The sequence below is a fragment of the Mycteria americana genome (assembly GCF_035582795.1).
Source record: "Mycteria americana isolate JAX WOST 10 ecotype Jacksonville Zoo and Gardens chromosome W unlocalized genomic scaffold, USCA_MyAme_1.0 Scaffold_32, whole genome shotgun sequence".
NCBI classification, from domain to species: Eukaryota; Metazoa; Chordata; class Aves; order Ciconiiformes; family Ciconiidae; genus Mycteria; species Mycteria americana.
Window position 1 is genome coordinate 902,060 of NW_027445438.1, and position 18,356 is coordinate 920,415.

Consider the following 18,356-nt stretch of genomic DNA (forward strand, 5'->3'; position numbering starts at 1 on the left):
CCCCCGTCATTCTCCCTTCCCCTTCCCTGTCTCTGTCTCTCTCCCTTTCTCTTGCTCACTTTTCCCCTTTCATTCTGTTTTGTTCTCTCCTTCTCTCTCCCTCTCTTTCTTCCTCTCTCTAGCTCCCGCTCTATGTTTCTTTCTGACAAAATTGTGTGCACTCTTCCCCCCATCTCTCTCCTTTACATTGTCTTGTGTTCCGTCTCTCAGCCTCTCTCAGTTTCTTGTTCTCTCTCTTTCTCCTCCTCTTTGTTCCTCTTCCTCTGCCCCTGCTCTCTCTCTTTCTTTCTCTTTCTTCCTCTCTTGCCCACTTCTCTCCCCCCTTCTCTCATCGTCACTCATTCTTTATTGCTCTCTCTTTCTATCTCTTGGTTTCTCTTTTTTCTTTCTTGCTCTCTTGCTCACTCCACCCCCCACTTTCTCTTTCTCCTTTTCTTTCTCTCGCAAACTCTCTTCCTCCTCTTTGTGCGGTCTTCCTCTCTTGCACACACTCTCCTTCCCTCACACATGCACTCTCTCCCTTCCTAGAATTGTGCTCTTGAGTTTGAATTTTCTCTTTCTTTCAGAGCAAGACAAAGATAAGGTTTTACTGTAGTATCTATTTAGAAAAGAAAATACTCTGGTTATGTGCAGCACAGGGTAATGCAGAATTGTTGAGAGTGTTTGTAGGAGTTTTCTAAGTCACAGCCAACTAAAATTGTACAGTGATTCAGTTACTCTTCCTTGGACTACATGGGAGAAATAAAAAGACTTTTGTCCCCAGCAGCCACAGACTCATCATAAGGAACATCCAGGACCCATGCTGCTATTTGTCTGTTCTATTTGAGATCCCTATCCAGCCTGTGGCAGCCTTTTGTATGACCTGTGAAATGGGTTTTCCATTACATACTGGGGAGATGTAGATCGATTAAGGTTCATTTTAAACTGATGTTTTGATAATTTCTAAGTATGGTTCTGTTTGTGACCCAGGCTGTGAGGAGAGCTGGGGGCAGCAGCCAGCTGACCCACCTACATTCCTGAAAAAGATTCCTATGTGTCATCATCTTGCATAAAAGAGAGGAAGGGAAAGCTAGGTTATCAAATTTCCTGTTAGTAAAATGAGGATAACAGTCATTAATTCTCTGTCTCATAGCAATGTTGTAAGGACTAGGTAGCTAAGCTTTGAAGATATGAAGTATTCTACAAACCTTAATTACTATATCATATTTAGCAAACTTTCAGGGTTAAATGTTACTGTGCTCTTCTAGAAAAGCTTGAGGCAATAGAGTCCACAAAAGCTGAGGCATTTTTGGGTAGATAAAAAGGTTTTTTTAATCAGTTCTGTCATCCTGCTTACCTTAAAGGATTGGGAGGATGAGAGGAGTGGCAGGGGTTGTGGGGTAGAAGGTGGCATGTCCTGTATGTCCTTTGCTGGACTTGAATCCCTGATTGCAAAGGTTACTCCATAACATTTTAACCTTGCTATTTATTTTTTTGTGTGTGTGTGTACATGTACACACACTTGTGCATGAAAAGAGGAATCTAAATTAAAAGGCATAGGAGGTTTGATCTGCATCTTTATATATCATTCAACCCTGAAGAGCTTCACAAGCTGTAAAGTGGCGTTCTGCACCTGCTTTAAAAATTCATTAATCATGTAGGGGGTGGGGTGGAGAAGGTGGCACCAGTGATATTTTCCTAGCTGTGTCAGCCAAACTTTGAACACCTATGTTAATAATGCATTTCCTTCTGTCCTTTAGCACTTTGCTTCCCATTCCAAAACTTGTTGTATTTAAGCAAGAAAATTGGATAATTTTCTCAGTATGCTGTGGAATGGACCATGGATAGAAACATTGCTCTAGCAGTCTTCTTTCTTCCAGCTGCAGAAGAGTATTGTGTGCAATTTGTTTTCTCTCCCCTTGCATCTTTGAACTTTTCGCAAGGGAACAAGGGACCTCGTAGTAGTAAATGGCTCTCTTACGTCTTTCTGGATTCTTAAGCTTTTTATTGGTTCCCCTCCCTCACCTTTTCAATCATTGGGCTGGAGACAGGAATAAAAGGTATGAAGTTTCAAGGCCAATTTTATACAAGAAGTCAGAGTAGATAATGATAACAGTCTCAAACTCACAATCACATCCCTAAAAGGTCTAAAAACATTGTCTGTGACTGCTACCTTCAGCTGGTCTCAGTCTTTTTTCTCTCTCGTGCACGCTTAATAAGGTGAAGGTGAAATCAGTACTCTAAACAATAATATTAAAAGACATTTTATATATTGTATAAAGAAGAAAATCTGCAGGGGATAGTTAATGGGAAGGTTTGAAGGTACCATAGGTACTATGGATTCCCTCATCATGAACATGAGAGAATTAGACTCCAAATACGGCAGTTACTGATTGGAAGCAATAGCAACTCTGTAGGACTTTCCACCTGCTGAATAGAGCCCACTGTGCTCATTTGGTTGTTTTAGTATATTTTACAGTTTGTCTTCTTTTGCTTTGTCTTTTTATTTCAACAAAATGAAAATAGAGCTCGGAAGTAAGTTGTATGAGCTGTTCCTTCCTAAATTTGCAGAATTTATCACTGCATGCAAAAAATAGAGTCTTTATTTGTGAACTTCAACGGTCTGATTGCTGCCATGGAAACACGATCCAGAATCGTGATCTTTTGCCGTGATAAGTGAAGTTCATAAAATCAAGATGTTACATATTTCCTCATAATGAATTTAAGAACAAAAGTCTGCCATTTTTATTTTAATCTGGCTGCTGCAGCTAAAGACTTACCATTACCTAGAGGTACGTTTTCCAGTCTGTGCCAAGTTTTGGGTTGGTTACCATTAGGTATTATCACATTGATGTCAGCTGGTACTTTTTTTTCTTTCTACAATAACAATGGATTGCTCAAAATTTTAAAATTTGGCATACTAACAGGCAAATAGATGTTTCAAAGAATCTTAAGAAAAGCAGAAAATATATGTTCTGCAAATTATTTGAGAGTGCTCACCAAAACACTAGGATTATCATTGTCTAGTCAAATCATTACATGCTTATCTCTGAGTAAATATATTGTTCTGGGGCAGTAATGATATAACTGATTACTTTGGAGACTCCTCCATAATATTTGCTTTAGAATATCTCCAGCTTGTAGCCTCTGAAAGCACTATTTCTATAAACTGCATTTACATTGTGCTCTGAAGGAAGCCTCCAGGGGAAGAAGAGTGTATGACATTCCAGTAACAAGCTGCTGGAATTTCAATTTTATATGAACAATTGATTTCTACCTTAACAGAGTTATTCCCACATATTAAGAAAAATATTTCACAGCATTCTTTTTCATGGAGGTTAGCCTAGATGTGAAAGGAAAATGTACGGTAACTAAATAACTGACACAAACTTCTGATTTTGGAGTATCTCCCCAAAGGCTTTTATTTAAAAAAAAAAAGTTAAAACCCCCAAAACTTGATACATTGTTGAACTTAACAGCCTTCATCTGCTTCTCAGAATTTAAGTGGTAATTTGTATACGTTTTCCCCAATTTAGTTTGGAAAAGTAAATGTCCCTGAATAGGACTCTTTCCCTCCAATTCTGCATCCAGGTTAAAATAATTTATAGCCATCTTGGAAACATCAAGCTATTTGAGATGAACAGATTGGTTGGCTTCCAGGAGTTTAAGGAAATAATCCTGATCCCACTGAAGGCCTTGGAAGTTTTGTCATTAATTTAAATAGGGTCAGAATTTCATCCCCCATATTCAAAATTCAGAGAGGGCAAAACAATTTTTCACATTAGGGTTCGGTTGGAGCACTTTGAGGCATACAAAGCCTTGAAGTGAAAAAGAATACCCCTTTGCAACTGCTGTGGCTGTACTATACAGGCTGGCAGTGGCATGGAGCTCTTTTGTGACATTGCCAGAGTTTTAGTTTTTGCTTTACAAGAACAGTTTTATATGCTTTTGTGCAGTCATGTTTGCTTTGTAAGATATATATAGCTAAGACGATAAATGAGAACTAGGTGGAGTATGTGTTAGCAACCTATGTGCCACAAAATGCTGCCAACCTTATTTTCATTTGAGAGTTAACCAAATGGATAGCTTGATTGCCTGTTGAGCTACCAGTAGACTGCATGGCATCTATCACACATTTTATAAATTGATTTGTTGCTTTTGAAAAATGCTATTTCTTGCTTAGAACATCTACCAGAAAAATCATTGAAAGTCCAAGTAATTCTACTTTAGGAAACATTTAAAAACCCCACTTAAGAGATAAATTGCTTATTTTTGAAAATCACATCTAAAAACCACTCCTTTAGTAGTTAATCTGAAAAACATGGAGTTTGATTCAGGAAACACATAGAAAGGTCAATTACATATCTTTCAGAGTATGTGCATCACTAATTAATAATAATGCAGTTAGCTAAGCATTAAAGAGAAAATATACCCTTGATTCTTCTTTCATAATTTTTACAGCAGTCTAGTTTAAATAGTGCATTGGAAAGGTATGTCTAATGTAAGTTTAAAATGTAACCATATTTAAATTCACAAATGTTCAGAGTGGTAAGAAAATTAAATGTATTGGCAAGTATGTTGGTTATTTAGCTGCCGGTCAGATGGAAGTTCTGTTTAAAGTAATAAGAAACTCACTTATCACTGTATTTCCATCAGGTTAAAACACCTGCTAATCCAATCCATTTCTGACAGAACAGGGCTAATACCTGTATCTAGTCATGTAGGCATGGGAAGATTCTTGATTGCTACAACATCAATGACAAAAAACACATTTGTTCTATGTTTCTTCCTATATCTACTTGTAATGATACTGAGGCTTTTAGGAATGTTTTGGCTTTCTTTCATATAGTCTGGATAAATTGTTATCTCCCTTTTTGAATGCAACTTTACCCATGGCAAACAGTAGTCTCAAGGACATGACATTTCCTTACTCTTTTTCTTTTGCGGTGTTGAAGAGGCATGCTTTTCATTGTACCAGACACATGACCAATTCTGACTTTATACAAAGCACTTGAGGCATTGTCCATGCAGTTATCTGTTCTTGTAAGTTTTATGCATGCTTTTTAGAAGTCCTAAGATGACCACACAGGTGCACGCATGCACACACAAAAATCTGACTTAAAATTCCACTTTTTAGATTAAGAAGTGTAAAAATGGAACAAAGGAAACTGAACGATCAAGCCAACACTTTGGTGGACCTGGCAAAGGTTAGTAGGCAATTATTGTTGTTTTGTATCAACATTCATCCAAATGAAGAGTTCGTAAGTGAATATGTTATGAATTATACATTCAAATATTGTTAACAAGTTTGTTAATTCTAGAAAATGAAAACATATATCTGTTTTGGGTTAACATTTATTAAGTAAAACATCTTGTTTATGGCTCTGACCAAGGTTTGAATGTATCTTTTATTTTTGAACATTTGGAAAAGATTTCATAACTGAGGGGCTGTTGCTGAGAGCTGCTGAAACAGACTGCAGTGATCATGGCAAATGCTTAGGATGAACTTTGACTAGGCAATGTGAAACAGACTGCAGTGATCATGGCAAATGCTTAGGATGAACTTTGACTAGGCAATGTTTGTGTAGTCCTGTATAATAAAGAGGTTTCAGTCTGGAGACTGGAGACAGAACTACCATCTTCATTTATTGTTATTTATATTACTGTAGCACTTCAGGACTCTTAACACCTGATTCCATTGATACAGGTACTGTATAAAAACAGAAGAGAAAAATATAGTCTTAGTTCCCAAACAGTTTACAATCCCCATATAGGAAAGACAGTGGGGAACTGGCGTTATTAGTACAATACTATCATAACAAGTGATCTTGGCACACCAGAAATCTAAGTATTGTCACTGGTTTTGGTAGGTTTTGTAGTAAATAATATTCTAAAAAAAGGGGGGGGGGGGCTTGAAAGAAACCCCTATATCAGATTTGTACATATTTTCACGGAGCTTTTACTAAGTCAAGAGATGATGCAAAGGTGGGTTTTTTTAATGTTGTAGTAGTGGGGAATGTATGGTGGCATCATGGACTTCTTAGAGCCAAGACCTAGTGCCTCCATATTGATGGGATGGAAGAGCCTGAGGTCATAAAATATCAAGACTAAGATTGATGAGATCCCCCCTGAGCCTTTTCTTCTCGAGGCTAAACAGTCCCAGCTCTCTCAGCCTTTCCTCATAGGAGAGATGCTCCAGTCCCTTAATCATCTTAGTGGCCCTGTTTTGCACTGGGAGGTTCTGGTCCATTATGATCCCAGTAAGAAAGGCACTTAGACTCTGTAAGGTATCATTCACAGTGCTATTTATCTAACACTATAAGGAGAGACTAGCATCCCTTTAGATGCTGGGAACCCTGAGTGGTGTAGCATTGAATAGGACTCCAACTCATGTGCAGCATGCCATGCAGACCCCGTCCATAGCCGAGATTATCCCCTTTTGGTCTTTCAAGCCATTATAGGATTTTTCTTACAAGGAAACAACTCTATTTATAATTTCTACTGCCAAAGAGAAAGGATGTTCACATAAGAACTTCTTGCTGTGCTTGTAGATAAAGGCAAAGCCACGCAAGTGGCATAATCACCAGTACCAACTCGGAGCTGCCTGCAGGCTCCTCTGTTACAATGAGCTGGCTGAGTTTATCCTGCGGCCAAAGGATTTGTGCAGCACAACACAGGCCTGAAGGCCACGCTGTATGTGCACCATAGTGCAGCATGGCACAGCATGGCACAGCATAGCACAGGCCTGAGCCCAGAACTGGACACAGGACTCCAGGTGTGGCCTCACCAGTGCTGAGTAGAGGGGAAGGATCACCTCCCTCAACCTGCTGGCAATACTTTCTCTAATGCAGCCCAGGATACCATTAGCCACCTTTGCCATGAGGGCACACTGCTGGCTCATGTTCAACTTGGTGTCCACCAGAAACCCCAGGGCTTTTTTGTGTAGAACTGCTTTCCAGATGGGCAGCCCCCAGCATATACTGGTTGTTCCTCCCCAGGTGCAGGACTTGGCACTTCCCCTTGTTGAACTGCATGAGATTCCTGTCAGCCCACTTCTCCAGCCTGTCGAGGTCCCTCTGGATGGCAACATGACCCTCTGGAATATTAGCCACCATCATCTGTGAACTTGCTGAGGGTACACTCTGCCCCATCATCCAGATCATTAATGAAGGTGTTGAACAGGATCGGACCCAGTATTGACCCCTGGGGTACACAGCTAGTGACTGGCCTCCAACTAGACTTCGTGCCACTGATCACCACCCTCTGGGCCCAGCTGTTCAGCCAGTTGTCTGCACATCCAGCCCAAACTTCAACAGCTTCTCTATGAGGATCTTCTGGAAGACAGTGTCGAAGGCCTTACTGGAGTCGAGGTAGACAATATCCACTGCTCTCCCCTCATCTACCAGGCCAGTCGTTTCCATCATAGAAGGTTATCAAGTTGGTCAAGCATGACTGACTTCCCCTTGGTGAATCCTTGCTGACAACTTCTGATGTCCTTCATGTGCCTAGAGATGGTTCCCAGGATTAGCTGCTCCATCACCTTCCCAGGGATGGAGGTGATGCTGACCAGCCTGTAGTTCCCTGGTCCTCCTTCTTGCCCTTCTTGAAGATAGGAGGGACATTTGCTTTTCTCCAGTCCTTGGGCACTTCTCCCAATTGTCATCATTGTTCAAAGATTATTAACAGTGGCCTTGCAATGACATCAGCCAACTCCCTGAGTACTCAAGGGTGCATCTTATCAGGGCCCATGGACTTATGTATGCTTGAGTATTCCCTTACCTGATCATCTTCCACCAAGGCTAAGTCTTCCTTGCTCCAGACTTTCCCCTTGGTCTCTGGGACCTGGGATTCCTGAAGGCTGGTCTTGCTAGTAAAGACTGAGGCAAAGAGGGCATTCAGTACCTCAGCCTTTTCCATGTCCTGTGTCACCAAGGCCCCTGCCCCATTCAGCAGTGAGCCCACATTTTCCCTAGCCTTCCTTTTGTCACGTGTGTACTTATAGAAGCCATTCTTTTTGTCTTTGACATCCCTTGCCAGATTCAATTCCAGGTAGGCTTTGGCTTTCCTAACTTCATCCCTGAATGCCTGGAAAACATCTCTGTATTCCTCCCAGGTTACCTGTCCCTGCTTCCATCCTCTGTATACTTCCTTTTTTATGTGTGAGTTCTGCCAGGAGCTCCTTGTTCATACACACAGGCCTCCTGGCATTTTTCAATCATAGAATCATAGAATAGCCCAGGTTGGAAGGGACCTCGAAAGATCATCTGGTCCAACAGATCATGGGAAAGGGAGCCTAGATGAGATTATCTAGCATCCTGTCCAATTGCATCATGAAAACCTCCGGTGATGGGGACTCTACCACATTCCTGGGGAGGTTGTTCCAGTGATTGATTGTTCTCACTGTAAAAATGTCTTTCTTATATCGAGATGAAACCTCTCCTGGTGTAACTTGTGCCTGTTGCCCTTTGTCTTCTTCATGTGACTCCTTGTGAAGAGAGACTCTCCGTCCCCTTCGTAGCTGCCCTTTAAGTACTGGAATACTGTGATGAGGTCCCCCCTGAGCCTACTCTTCTCCAGCAAGAAAAGACCTAACTCCTTCAGTCAATTTTTGCCTGACTTCCTGCTTGTTGGGATGGACTGCTCTTGAACTTGGAGGAGGTGATCCTTGAACATTAACCAGCTTTCTTGGGCCCCTCTTCCCTCTGGGGCCTTATCCCATGGGACTCTACCAAGCCAGTACCTGAAGAGGCCAAAGTCTGCTCTCCTGACATCCAGGGTTTTGATCTGGCTTTTTGCCCTGCTCCCTCCCCTCAGGATCCTGAACTCCACCATCTCATGGTCACTGCAGCCAAGGCTGCCTTTGACCTTCACATCTCCAACGAGCCCTTCCTTTTTTGTGAGTATGGGGTCCAGCAGAGCACCTCTCCTTGGTCACTCCTTTGTCACTTGGATCAGGAAGCTGTCGTTGATGCTCTTCAGGTATCTCGTGGATTGCTTATGACCTGCTGTGTTGTCCCTCCAGCAGATATTGGGGTGGTTAGAGTCTCCCATGAAGACCAGGGCCTGAGAACGTGAGGCAGCTCCTAGTTGTCTGTAGAGGGCCTCATTCACTTGTTCTTCCTGATCAGGGGGCCTGTAGCAGACACCCACTACAGTGTCACCCTTACCTGTCTTGTCTTTCATCCTTACCCATAATCTCTCAGCTGTCTCCTCATCCATCCCCAAGCAGAGCTCCATGCATTCCAGCTGCTCTCACATAAAGGGCAACTCCTCCTCCTCGTCTTCCTGGCCCGTCTTTCCTAAAAATACTGTATCCTTCCATTGCAACACTCCAGTCATGGGAGCTATCCCACCATGTCTCTGTGATCCCAACAAGATCATAGCCCTGCACCTGCATGCAGAGCTCTAATTCCTCATGTTTATTCCCTATGCTATGTGCATTAGTGTATATGCACTTCAGAGAGGCACCCCAGCATGTTGATTTCCCAGAAAGAATCTGTTTGGTGTTTTTTTACCATAATGGTGCCTTGTAGGCACTTCCTTGCTTATATGCAAATGTTGGAGGTGACCCTGTTTAAGCCCTATTTTGTTGATTTTGCATTCCCTTTCAGTCATATCACTCCAGGCATTTTGCTCGTCAACCCTGTCTATCATTCCCTTACAGGGCTGCTGGTAACTCCCTCACCTGTCATTCCTAGTTTAAAGCTCTCCTTACTAGGTCAGCCATCCTACTGGCAAAGATACCTTTCCCCACTTGGTGAGGTGGAGCCCCTATCTCCCAAGCACACGTTCATCCTCAAACAGGGTCCCATGGTCATAGAAACCAAAAGCCTGTTGCTTACACAAGCTCCACAACCAATTGTTGACATGCTGTATCAGTGCCCTCCTCCTTACACCCTTTCCCCTCACTGACAGGATTGAGGAGAATACCACTTGGGACTCCATGCCCCTGACTATCACCCCCAAAGCTCAATAGTAACTTTTGATACTCTCCTGGTTGCCCCTGGTGCTGTCATTGGTGCCCACACAGAAGAAGAGCAGGGGGTAATAGTCAGAGGGTTGGACAAGCTTCAGCATTCTCTCCACAACATCCTGGATCCAGGCCCCCAACAAGCAACAAACTTCTCTAGGCAATAGGTCAGGTTGGCAGATCGGTGCCTCCGTCTCCTACAGCAGGGAGTCACCCATTACTATCACTCACCACTTCCTCCTGGTGGTCTTGCATGGTTCAGGGTCAGTTGGTCCAGATGCTTCGCTTGAAAGCATATCCAGCTCCTCCTCAGCTTTGAGGACAGTGAACCTATTTTGTAGTTGTAAGCCCTTAGGGTGGAGCAGGAGCCTTCCTCTTGGTTCCGGAAGTCACCAGCTTCCATTCATTGCCTTCCCCAGAGGTTGCACTTACCATTCTGCTAGGGATAGACTGCTTGTGTCTCCATCGCACCTGGGATCTGGGGCTCTTGAAGCTGTTGTGTCTCTGAGAAGATACTGTCTATCTCTCTCTCTGATGCTGTGCAGCCTGCTGACTTCCTCCTGTAACTTCTTCAGGATGGAGTTCTATTAGTGAGAAAATATTTTTATATATATATACACACACACATATGTACAATGTGGAACTGTGGTGGGTTGACCTCAGGCGGCTGCCAGACCCCCATCCAGTTGCTCTCTTACCCCCCCTCCTCAAACAAGACAGGGGGAGAAAATAAGATGAAAAAGTTTGTGGGTCGAGATAAAGACAGGGAGATCGCTTGCCAATTACTGTAACAGGCAAAACAGACTCAACTTGAGGAAGATTAATTTAATTTATTTCCAATTAAAAATAGAGTAGGATAGTGAGAAACAAAGACAAAAACTAAAACACCTTCCCCTCACCCCACCTTTTTCCCAGGCTCAACTTCACTCCTTCATTCCTGACTCCTCTACCTCCCCTCTCTGCCCCCCCAAGCAGTGCAGGGGTAATGGGGTTAGTGTCAGTTCATAACAGTTCCTCTCTGCTGCTCCTTCCTCCTTACACTTTTCCTCTGCTCCAGCATGGGTCCTCTCCACAGGCTGCAGTCCTTCAAGAAAAAATCTGCTCCAGCATGGATTCTCCATGGGGGACAGTTCCTTCAGGAAATAACCATTTGCTCCAGTGTGGGGTCCTCCATGGACTGCAGTGTGAATATCTGCTCTGGCGTGGTCTCTTCCACGGGCTGCAAGGGAATATCTGCTCCAGCGCCTGGAGTACCTCCTCCCCCTACTTTTTCTATGACCCTGGTGTTTGCAGGGTTGTTTCTCATGCTTTTTTTTCCTCACTCCTCACTGCCTGTCCAGCGTTCTTGCCCTTTGTTAAATATGCTTTCACAGAGGCACCACCAGCTTTGCTGAGTGGCTCAGCTTTGGCCAGCAGTGGGTCTGTTGCCGAGCTGGCTGGAACCATCTGTGTCCAGCACAGGGCAGCCCCTTATCTCTTCTCACAGAGGCCACCCCTGCAGCCCGCCCCTGCTACCAAAACCTTGCCACTTACACCTAATACATGATCCTTCCAGCAGCTGGGCTCAGACACTCAGTCTGCCCAGTAGCTCCCCCCGGAACCCATTGTCCCCAGTTGCTGCCACCTGGATATATGAGCCCCCGAGGCCACAGCCCTACTCCAGTTGTTGGTACAGACTATCTCGTGCACATACGCACGCACGCACGCAAGCACAGACCTGGCTGGGGCTCCCCTGATTCCCTGGTAGTCAACCCCCATCATGGACTCGCCCTTAGAGACACACACACACCCCCTCCCCAGCAGGTTTCATCCATAGAGACACACAACCCACCACCACCCCCCCATCCCCCCAGCACCTGGCTGGAACTCCCCTGGTCCTTCTAATAGCCAGCTTCTCCCGTGGTCTTACCTTTAGACACACACCACACCCCCCCCGACTCTCAGGCCACTTCACCTATTCGCAGGCTAGTCCGGCTTGATCTTTGCTAATACTCACACACTCGCTCACACACCACAGTTGTTCCAGTTATGGGCACCACAGACACATGGACCTCTGGCTCCTGGTCCCACTCCAGTGGGATGGTTTCACTCACTCTGGTCTCTCCAGTTGCTGGCAACACACACACACACACACACACAGAGACACACAGGCCCTCCGAGACATGGTCTGATTCCAGTTGCTGGCACTCACACTCCCATACACAGGCATGCACACCGAACAGAGAGTCCCTCACCCAGGAAAAGAGTTAGAAAGGAATTTAATAAAATAGGACAAACTGCATGGATCAGGTGCAGGGCATAGCCAGACAAGCATACCAACCAGCAAAGTATTTGCACACAACCAGCCCTTTTTATCCCCTTACCCCTCCATTTTCCCACACTTGTTCCTCCCCAAATCACCTAGATCCCTCCCTTTCCCGGCCTTTGGTTCCTTCCCTAAACATCCCATAATGAGTCCTGTGCAATCCCAAAATACTCTTCCCCTGCATCCTATGTGTCCCATACCCCAAGGCAGCAACACCCCTCAGTCCAAAACATGTTCCAGCACTGACTCATCTTGATGGGTTTCACACCTGGACACTGGGGCTGAGACTCTCCTCAGACAACTCTGGGAGGGGCCTGGACAGGGGGTCCCTTCCTCTGAGTCCTTAATTTGGGTTCCTGCCTGCCATTGCAATCAGCCCAGCTGATTGCAATGGATGCGCATATATATTACCCAGCAGGCAGGCATGCAGCAGCATGGTGACCACCTGGCAAAAAGCCGTGTCCTCTGCTTCTCCTGAGCTTCTAGCACCTGGTAGAACCAATACAGCTACACAGACAGAGCTCCTGTCAAAGCATGCGACCACACAGGCTTCAGACTGCGGGGTGTGTGCGAGGATATTCCTGGAGATGGAGGGTGATAGCAAGCATGCCTGTGGGAGGTGTGACCAGGTAGATGAACTGCTCTGCCTGGTGGCCCAGCTTCAGGAGGAGGTGGGCAGGCTGAAGAGCATCTGAGAGTCTGAGAAGGAGATTGACCAATGGAGCTGTGCTCTGCCATCTCTGGTACACAGAAGCCAACTCAGCATGGCCACTATGGAGGTAGGTCCAGGATGTGTTCTGCACCAGGAGGAAGGCAGCATTACAAGGGATAGGGAGAGGTGGAAGCAGGTTACTGCATGGATCTGTAAGAGGAACCCCTCCTTGCACTCTCAGCTACCTTTACAGAATAGGTACGAGGCCCTGGGTATGGTAGACAAAGCGCATAATGAGATAGAAGAGGAGGAACCTATGCAAGAACTCTCGCCAAGGTCAACCAACCCCTCGCAACAAGACTTGCATTAAGACCAGCGCCGAGAAGAAACAATGGCAAGTTAAGGTCATCAGTGACTCCCTCCTGAGTGGAACGGAAGCACCGATTTGCAGACTGGACCCTCTTTTCAGGGAAGTTCGCTGCCTCCCTGGGGCCTGAATCAGGGATGTCATCAGACAACTGAAGGACTTAGTACAGCCTTTGGACTATTACCCACTCCTGCTCTTTCATGTGGGTACTAATGATGTTGCAACAAAAAGTCCAAGGTGGATCAAAAGAGATTTCAGGGCCCTGGGAAGAATGCTAAAAGATTCAGGAGCACAGGTAGTGTTTTCCTTGATCCTCCCAGTAATGGGGAGAGACTTTGGAAAAAACAGACGAACCCAAAATACCAATACTTGTGACTTTCCATTTGTGGACACCGAAATTGTAGGGGACCAGCTGTATCAGCTGAATGTTCACAAGTCCATGGGGCCTGATGGGATGGATTCCAGAGTACTGAAGGAGCTAGCAGATGTTATGGCAGGACCCCTCTCGATCATCTACCTAAGATCTTGGGAGTCTGGGGAGGTCCCTGCTGACTGGAAGCTAGCCAGTGTTATTCCAATTTACAAGAAGGGAGTGAGGGAAGACCCAGGGAACTACAGACCTGTGAGTCTAACCTCAGTTCCTGGAAAAATTATGGAGAAGATCATACTGGGTGCTACTGAAAGGCATTTAAAGAACAATGCAATCCTCAGGCACAGTCAACATGGGTTCACAAAGGGAAAGTCCTGTCTATCTAATTTGATATCCTTCTATGACAAGGTCACCCGCCTAGTGGATGAAGGGAAGGCGGTGGATGTAGTTTTTCTGGATTTTAGTGAGGCTTTTGATACTGTCCCTCACAGCATCCTTCTGGACAAGTTGTCCAACTGTGAGATGAGCAGGTACATGGCGCACTGGGAGAAGAACTGGCTGAACGGCAGGGCTCAAAGGGTTGTAGTGAATGTGTTATCCCACAAGTGTGGGGTCATTTACCCGGTGTGCAGGATGCCAATATACACACAGGGCAGAGGTATTTTATTGCATGTTTGCGCAAAGATGGGTGCTAGGTGGTTATTCCACAAAGCTAGCACACTCTACTAAAGAACTACCGCATATTTATCTTGTTACATGATTAGTAAAAACCTGCCCAAGTTTATGTTTATTGCTTAGTAATTACTACTCTGTTTATCATTGGTTAGTTCTATGTAAATTAGCACACATGCTCCTTGCAGGCGTGGGGGGGGCAAGTCTTTTCAGTCTTGTATTGAGTTGGTGGTCGCGATCTCCCCCTGCCACCTTTACTTTTTCCCTAGTTACTGCAGTTTTTTTCTGACTTCATGTTTCTTTGGCACTCCCCCGGTCTTCGGCGCCTTCTAGGGCAGGATGTTCCCCTTTTATGAGTCTTTTAGTTCCTCTTCAAGGGCACAGACGTTAGCAAGGCATGCGTTGTTTATACAAAATGTATCTTGTTTCACAAGGCCTTTAGGGCCTTTTTATGGCCCTTACATCAAATGGGGCTACATCTGGCTGGTGACCAGTCACCAGTGGTGTTCCTCAGGGCTCAATTCTAGGGCCAGTTCTGTACAATATTTTTATCAATGATCTGGATGCAGGAGCTGAATGCACCATTAGCAAGTTTGCTGAAGATACTAAACTAGGAGGTGCTGTTGACTCTCTTGAGGGACGGGAGGCCTTGCAGAGGGATCTAGATAGATTGGAGCATTGGGCGATCATCAGTGGCATGAAATTTAACAAGAACAAATGCTGGATTCTGCACCTGGGACGAAGTAACGCCAGGCACAAGTAAAAATTGGGAGAGGAGTGGCTGGAGAGCAGCCCCGCAGAAAGGGATCTGGGGGTGCTAGTTGACAGTAGGCTCTGGGGCTGAGGCTCTCCTGGGCCTACGTTTTGCTTTGGGAGTGCACTACTCACAAATATTATTTTTGCATCTTCATCAGAGATTTGATGCCACTGTTGTCCCAAAAATCGGGGTTCGTTTACCCGGTGTGCAAAATGCCAATATACACACAGAGCAGAGGTATTTTATTGCATATTTGCACAGATATGGGTGCCTGTCCCAAGACAGCACACACAGCCTTCAAATTAACAGTTATTTATACACAAAGCATTAATGTATTCAACTTCCTAATACGTATGCAGTATTCTTCTATTAAATGATTGGTTAAAATCTCTTCGCCTAGCATGTAAATTAGTACCCATGCTTAGTTGTTGTTCTTCAACCTCATCATTTGAGTCAGTGGTATAATTGGGGTAGGTGGTCCGCGAGTCGGTGGTCACGATCTCCCCCTGCCGGAATTACCTTTCCCCTAGTTTCCTACCTTTTTGGCAGATCCAAGCAGTTCTTCATGGTTTACTAACTAGACTAGTTAGTAAGACTCAGTAAGGCTCAGTCTAACATCAGATTTCTGCTTTCGACAGCCACATCCTGCTTATTAGCCAAAGGTACATTGTCTAAGTTCCTATGGAGATAGGATAGGGCTCTACAGTGGATTTCTATAGCACCATCAATCATTATGTGAATTGTATACTTACATTTGATTATTACAACAATTCCCCCCTTTGAGACTTATCAAAATTCTATCTTTCGACAATTCTCACCTCCATTTTGTACAATTAACATATAGCATTGAGATGTTTGTCTAGTGATTAGATCTTTTAAACATCCAAACATGACACAAACAATTATTATAATTATTACAAAGATAATTAAATTCTGTAACAGACTTTGTAACCATCCTGTTAGGGAGGATCCTAAACCATGTAAAATCTTATTAAGCCATCCTGTTTCCATTGCCTCCCTCAAATTACGGCTTGATTTTGCTATGCGTTGAATAGTGTCAAGTTGCCTTTCTAAATTTTCAGTTATGTTTGGGATATGTACACAACATTTGTCATCATTTAGTTTCAAGTAACCACAGACACCGTGCTCATGCAGTAACAAGAGATCTAATGCTAGATGATTCTGAAGAGTCATTCTTGAAGTGGCTTGTAGTTGTACATTTAAGACATGCGGAGGAATTTTTGTGGCATTCGCTAATGCTTCGATTTGCCCTGTCAAATTATGTAACCAAACACGATTTCTAAAAGATGTGATTTAAGGGCTAAATATGGATTCTAATATCCATCCTACTGTTGTTCCAGTTGATGGATGTTGCCAAGGGTCTGTATTGGATCGTTTAACCTTTCCCCATAACCTTTCCCCATCAGGCCTGTCAGCCTGACCTCGGTGCCGGGGAAGCTGGTGGAGCAGATCATCCTGAGTGCTATCACACGGCATGTAGAGAATAACCAAGGGATCAAGCCCAGCCAGCATGGGTTCAGGAAAGGCAGGTCCTGCTTGACCAACCTGATCTCCTTCTATGACAAGGTGACCCGCCTAGTAGATGAGGGGAAGGCTGTGGATGTTGTCTACCTAGACTTCAGTAAAGCCTTTGACACGGTTTCCCACAGCATTCTCCTGGAGAAACTGGCTGCTCATGGCTTGGACGGGTGTACTCTTCGCTGGGTAAAGAACTGGCTGGATGGCCGGGCCCAAAGAGTGGTGGTGAATGGAGTTTACTCCGGTTGGCGGCCGGTCACAAGCGGTGTTCCCCAGGGCTCGGTGTTGGGGCCAGTTCTGTTTAATATCTTTATCAATGATCTGGATGAAGGGATCGAGTGCACCCTCAGTAAGTTTGCAGATGACACCAAGTTGTGTGGGAGTGTTGATCTGCTTGAGGGGAGGAAGGCTCTGCAGAGGGACCTGGACAGGCTGGATGGATGGGCCGAGGTCAATTGTATGAGGTTTAACAAGGCCAAGTGCAGGGTCCTGCACTTGGGCCACAGCAACCCCATGCAACACTACAGGCTTGGGGAAGAGTGGCTGGAAAGCTGCCAGGCAGAGAAGGACCTGGGGGTGTTGGTTGACAGCCGGCTGAATATGAGCCAGCAGTGTGCCCAGGTGGCCAAGAAAGCCAATGGCATCCTGGCTTGTATCAAAAATAGTGTGGCCAGCAGGAATAGGGAAGTGATTGTCCCCTGTACTCGGCGCTGGTGAGGCCGCACCTCGAATACTGTGTTCAGTTTTGGACCCCCCACTAAAAGAGAGACATTGAGGTGCTGGAGCGTGTCCAGAGAAGGGCAACAAAGCTGGTGAAGGGTCTGGAGCAGAAGTCTTATGAGGAGCGGCTGAGGGAGCTGGGATTGTTTAGCCTGGAGAAAAGGAGGCTGAGGGGAGACCTTATTGCTCTCTACAACTACCTGAAAGGAGGTTGTAGAGAGGTGGGGGTCGGTCTCTTCTCCCAGGTAACAAGTGATAGGACAAGAGGAAATGGCCTCAAGTTGCGCCAGGGGAGGTTTAGACTGGATATTAGGAAATTTTACTTCACTGAAAGGTTTATCAAGCATTGGAACAGGCTGCCCAGGGAAGTGGTTGAGTCGCCATCCCTGGAGGTATTTAAAAGACGTTTGGATGAGGTGCTTAGGGACATGGTATAGTGGTGGTCTTGGTAGTGTTGGGTTTACGGTTGGACTCGATGATCTTAAAGGTCTTTTCCAACCTATACGATTCTGTGATTCTGTGATAATTCAGGAGTTAGAGGTTGTTTTCTCCAGAAGGGACAGAAGGTTAGCATTCCTAGGGTGATTTGTCTCCTTCGTCCTTTTAAAGATAACTGGGTTGACCAAACCCCATCACTGCTTACCCACACAGTATGTCCTATAGGGAGAATAATTTCCCATTCACAATTTATGACTTTGTCTTTAATCATCGTCCCTGTCCAGGTGTCTTTTATGGATGTTGAACAATTTCGACATAAGCATAGAATCATAGAATCATAGAAACCTTTGGATTGGAAGGGACCTTTACAGGTCATCTAGTCCAACCCCCCTGCAAGAGCAGGGACATCTTTAACTAGATCAGGTTGCTCAGAGCCCCATCCAACCTGACCATGAATGTTTCCAGGGATGGGGCATCCACAACTTCTCTGGGCAACCTGTTCCAGTGCCTCACCACCCTCACTGTAAAAAATTTCTTAAATCCAGTCTAAATCTGCCCTCCCTTAGTTTAAAACCATTGCTCCTTGT

General features: G+C 44.9%; 1 protein-coding gene across 2 annotated transcripts in view; it reads left to right on the forward strand.

Moving 5' to 3' along the window:
• Positions 1–18,356, forward strand: part of LOC142403051 (small conductance calcium-activated potassium channel protein 2-like) — a 98,799-nt gene that overhangs the window by 68,095 nt on the left and 12,348 nt on the right. Inside the window, exons 7-8 of one of the 2 annotated variants that reach the window (XM_075489187.1) lie at positions 5,117–5,186; positions 6,978–7,114. In XM_075489187.1, the coding sequence (XP_075345302.1) occupies positions 5,117–5,186; positions 6,978–7,103 (196 nt within the window). In that variant the 3' untranslated portion in view covers positions 7,104–7,114. The remainder of the gene's footprint in view (positions 1–5,116; positions 5,187–6,977; positions 7,115–18,356) is intronic. The other variant, XM_075489186.1, reaches the window with a different exon arrangement.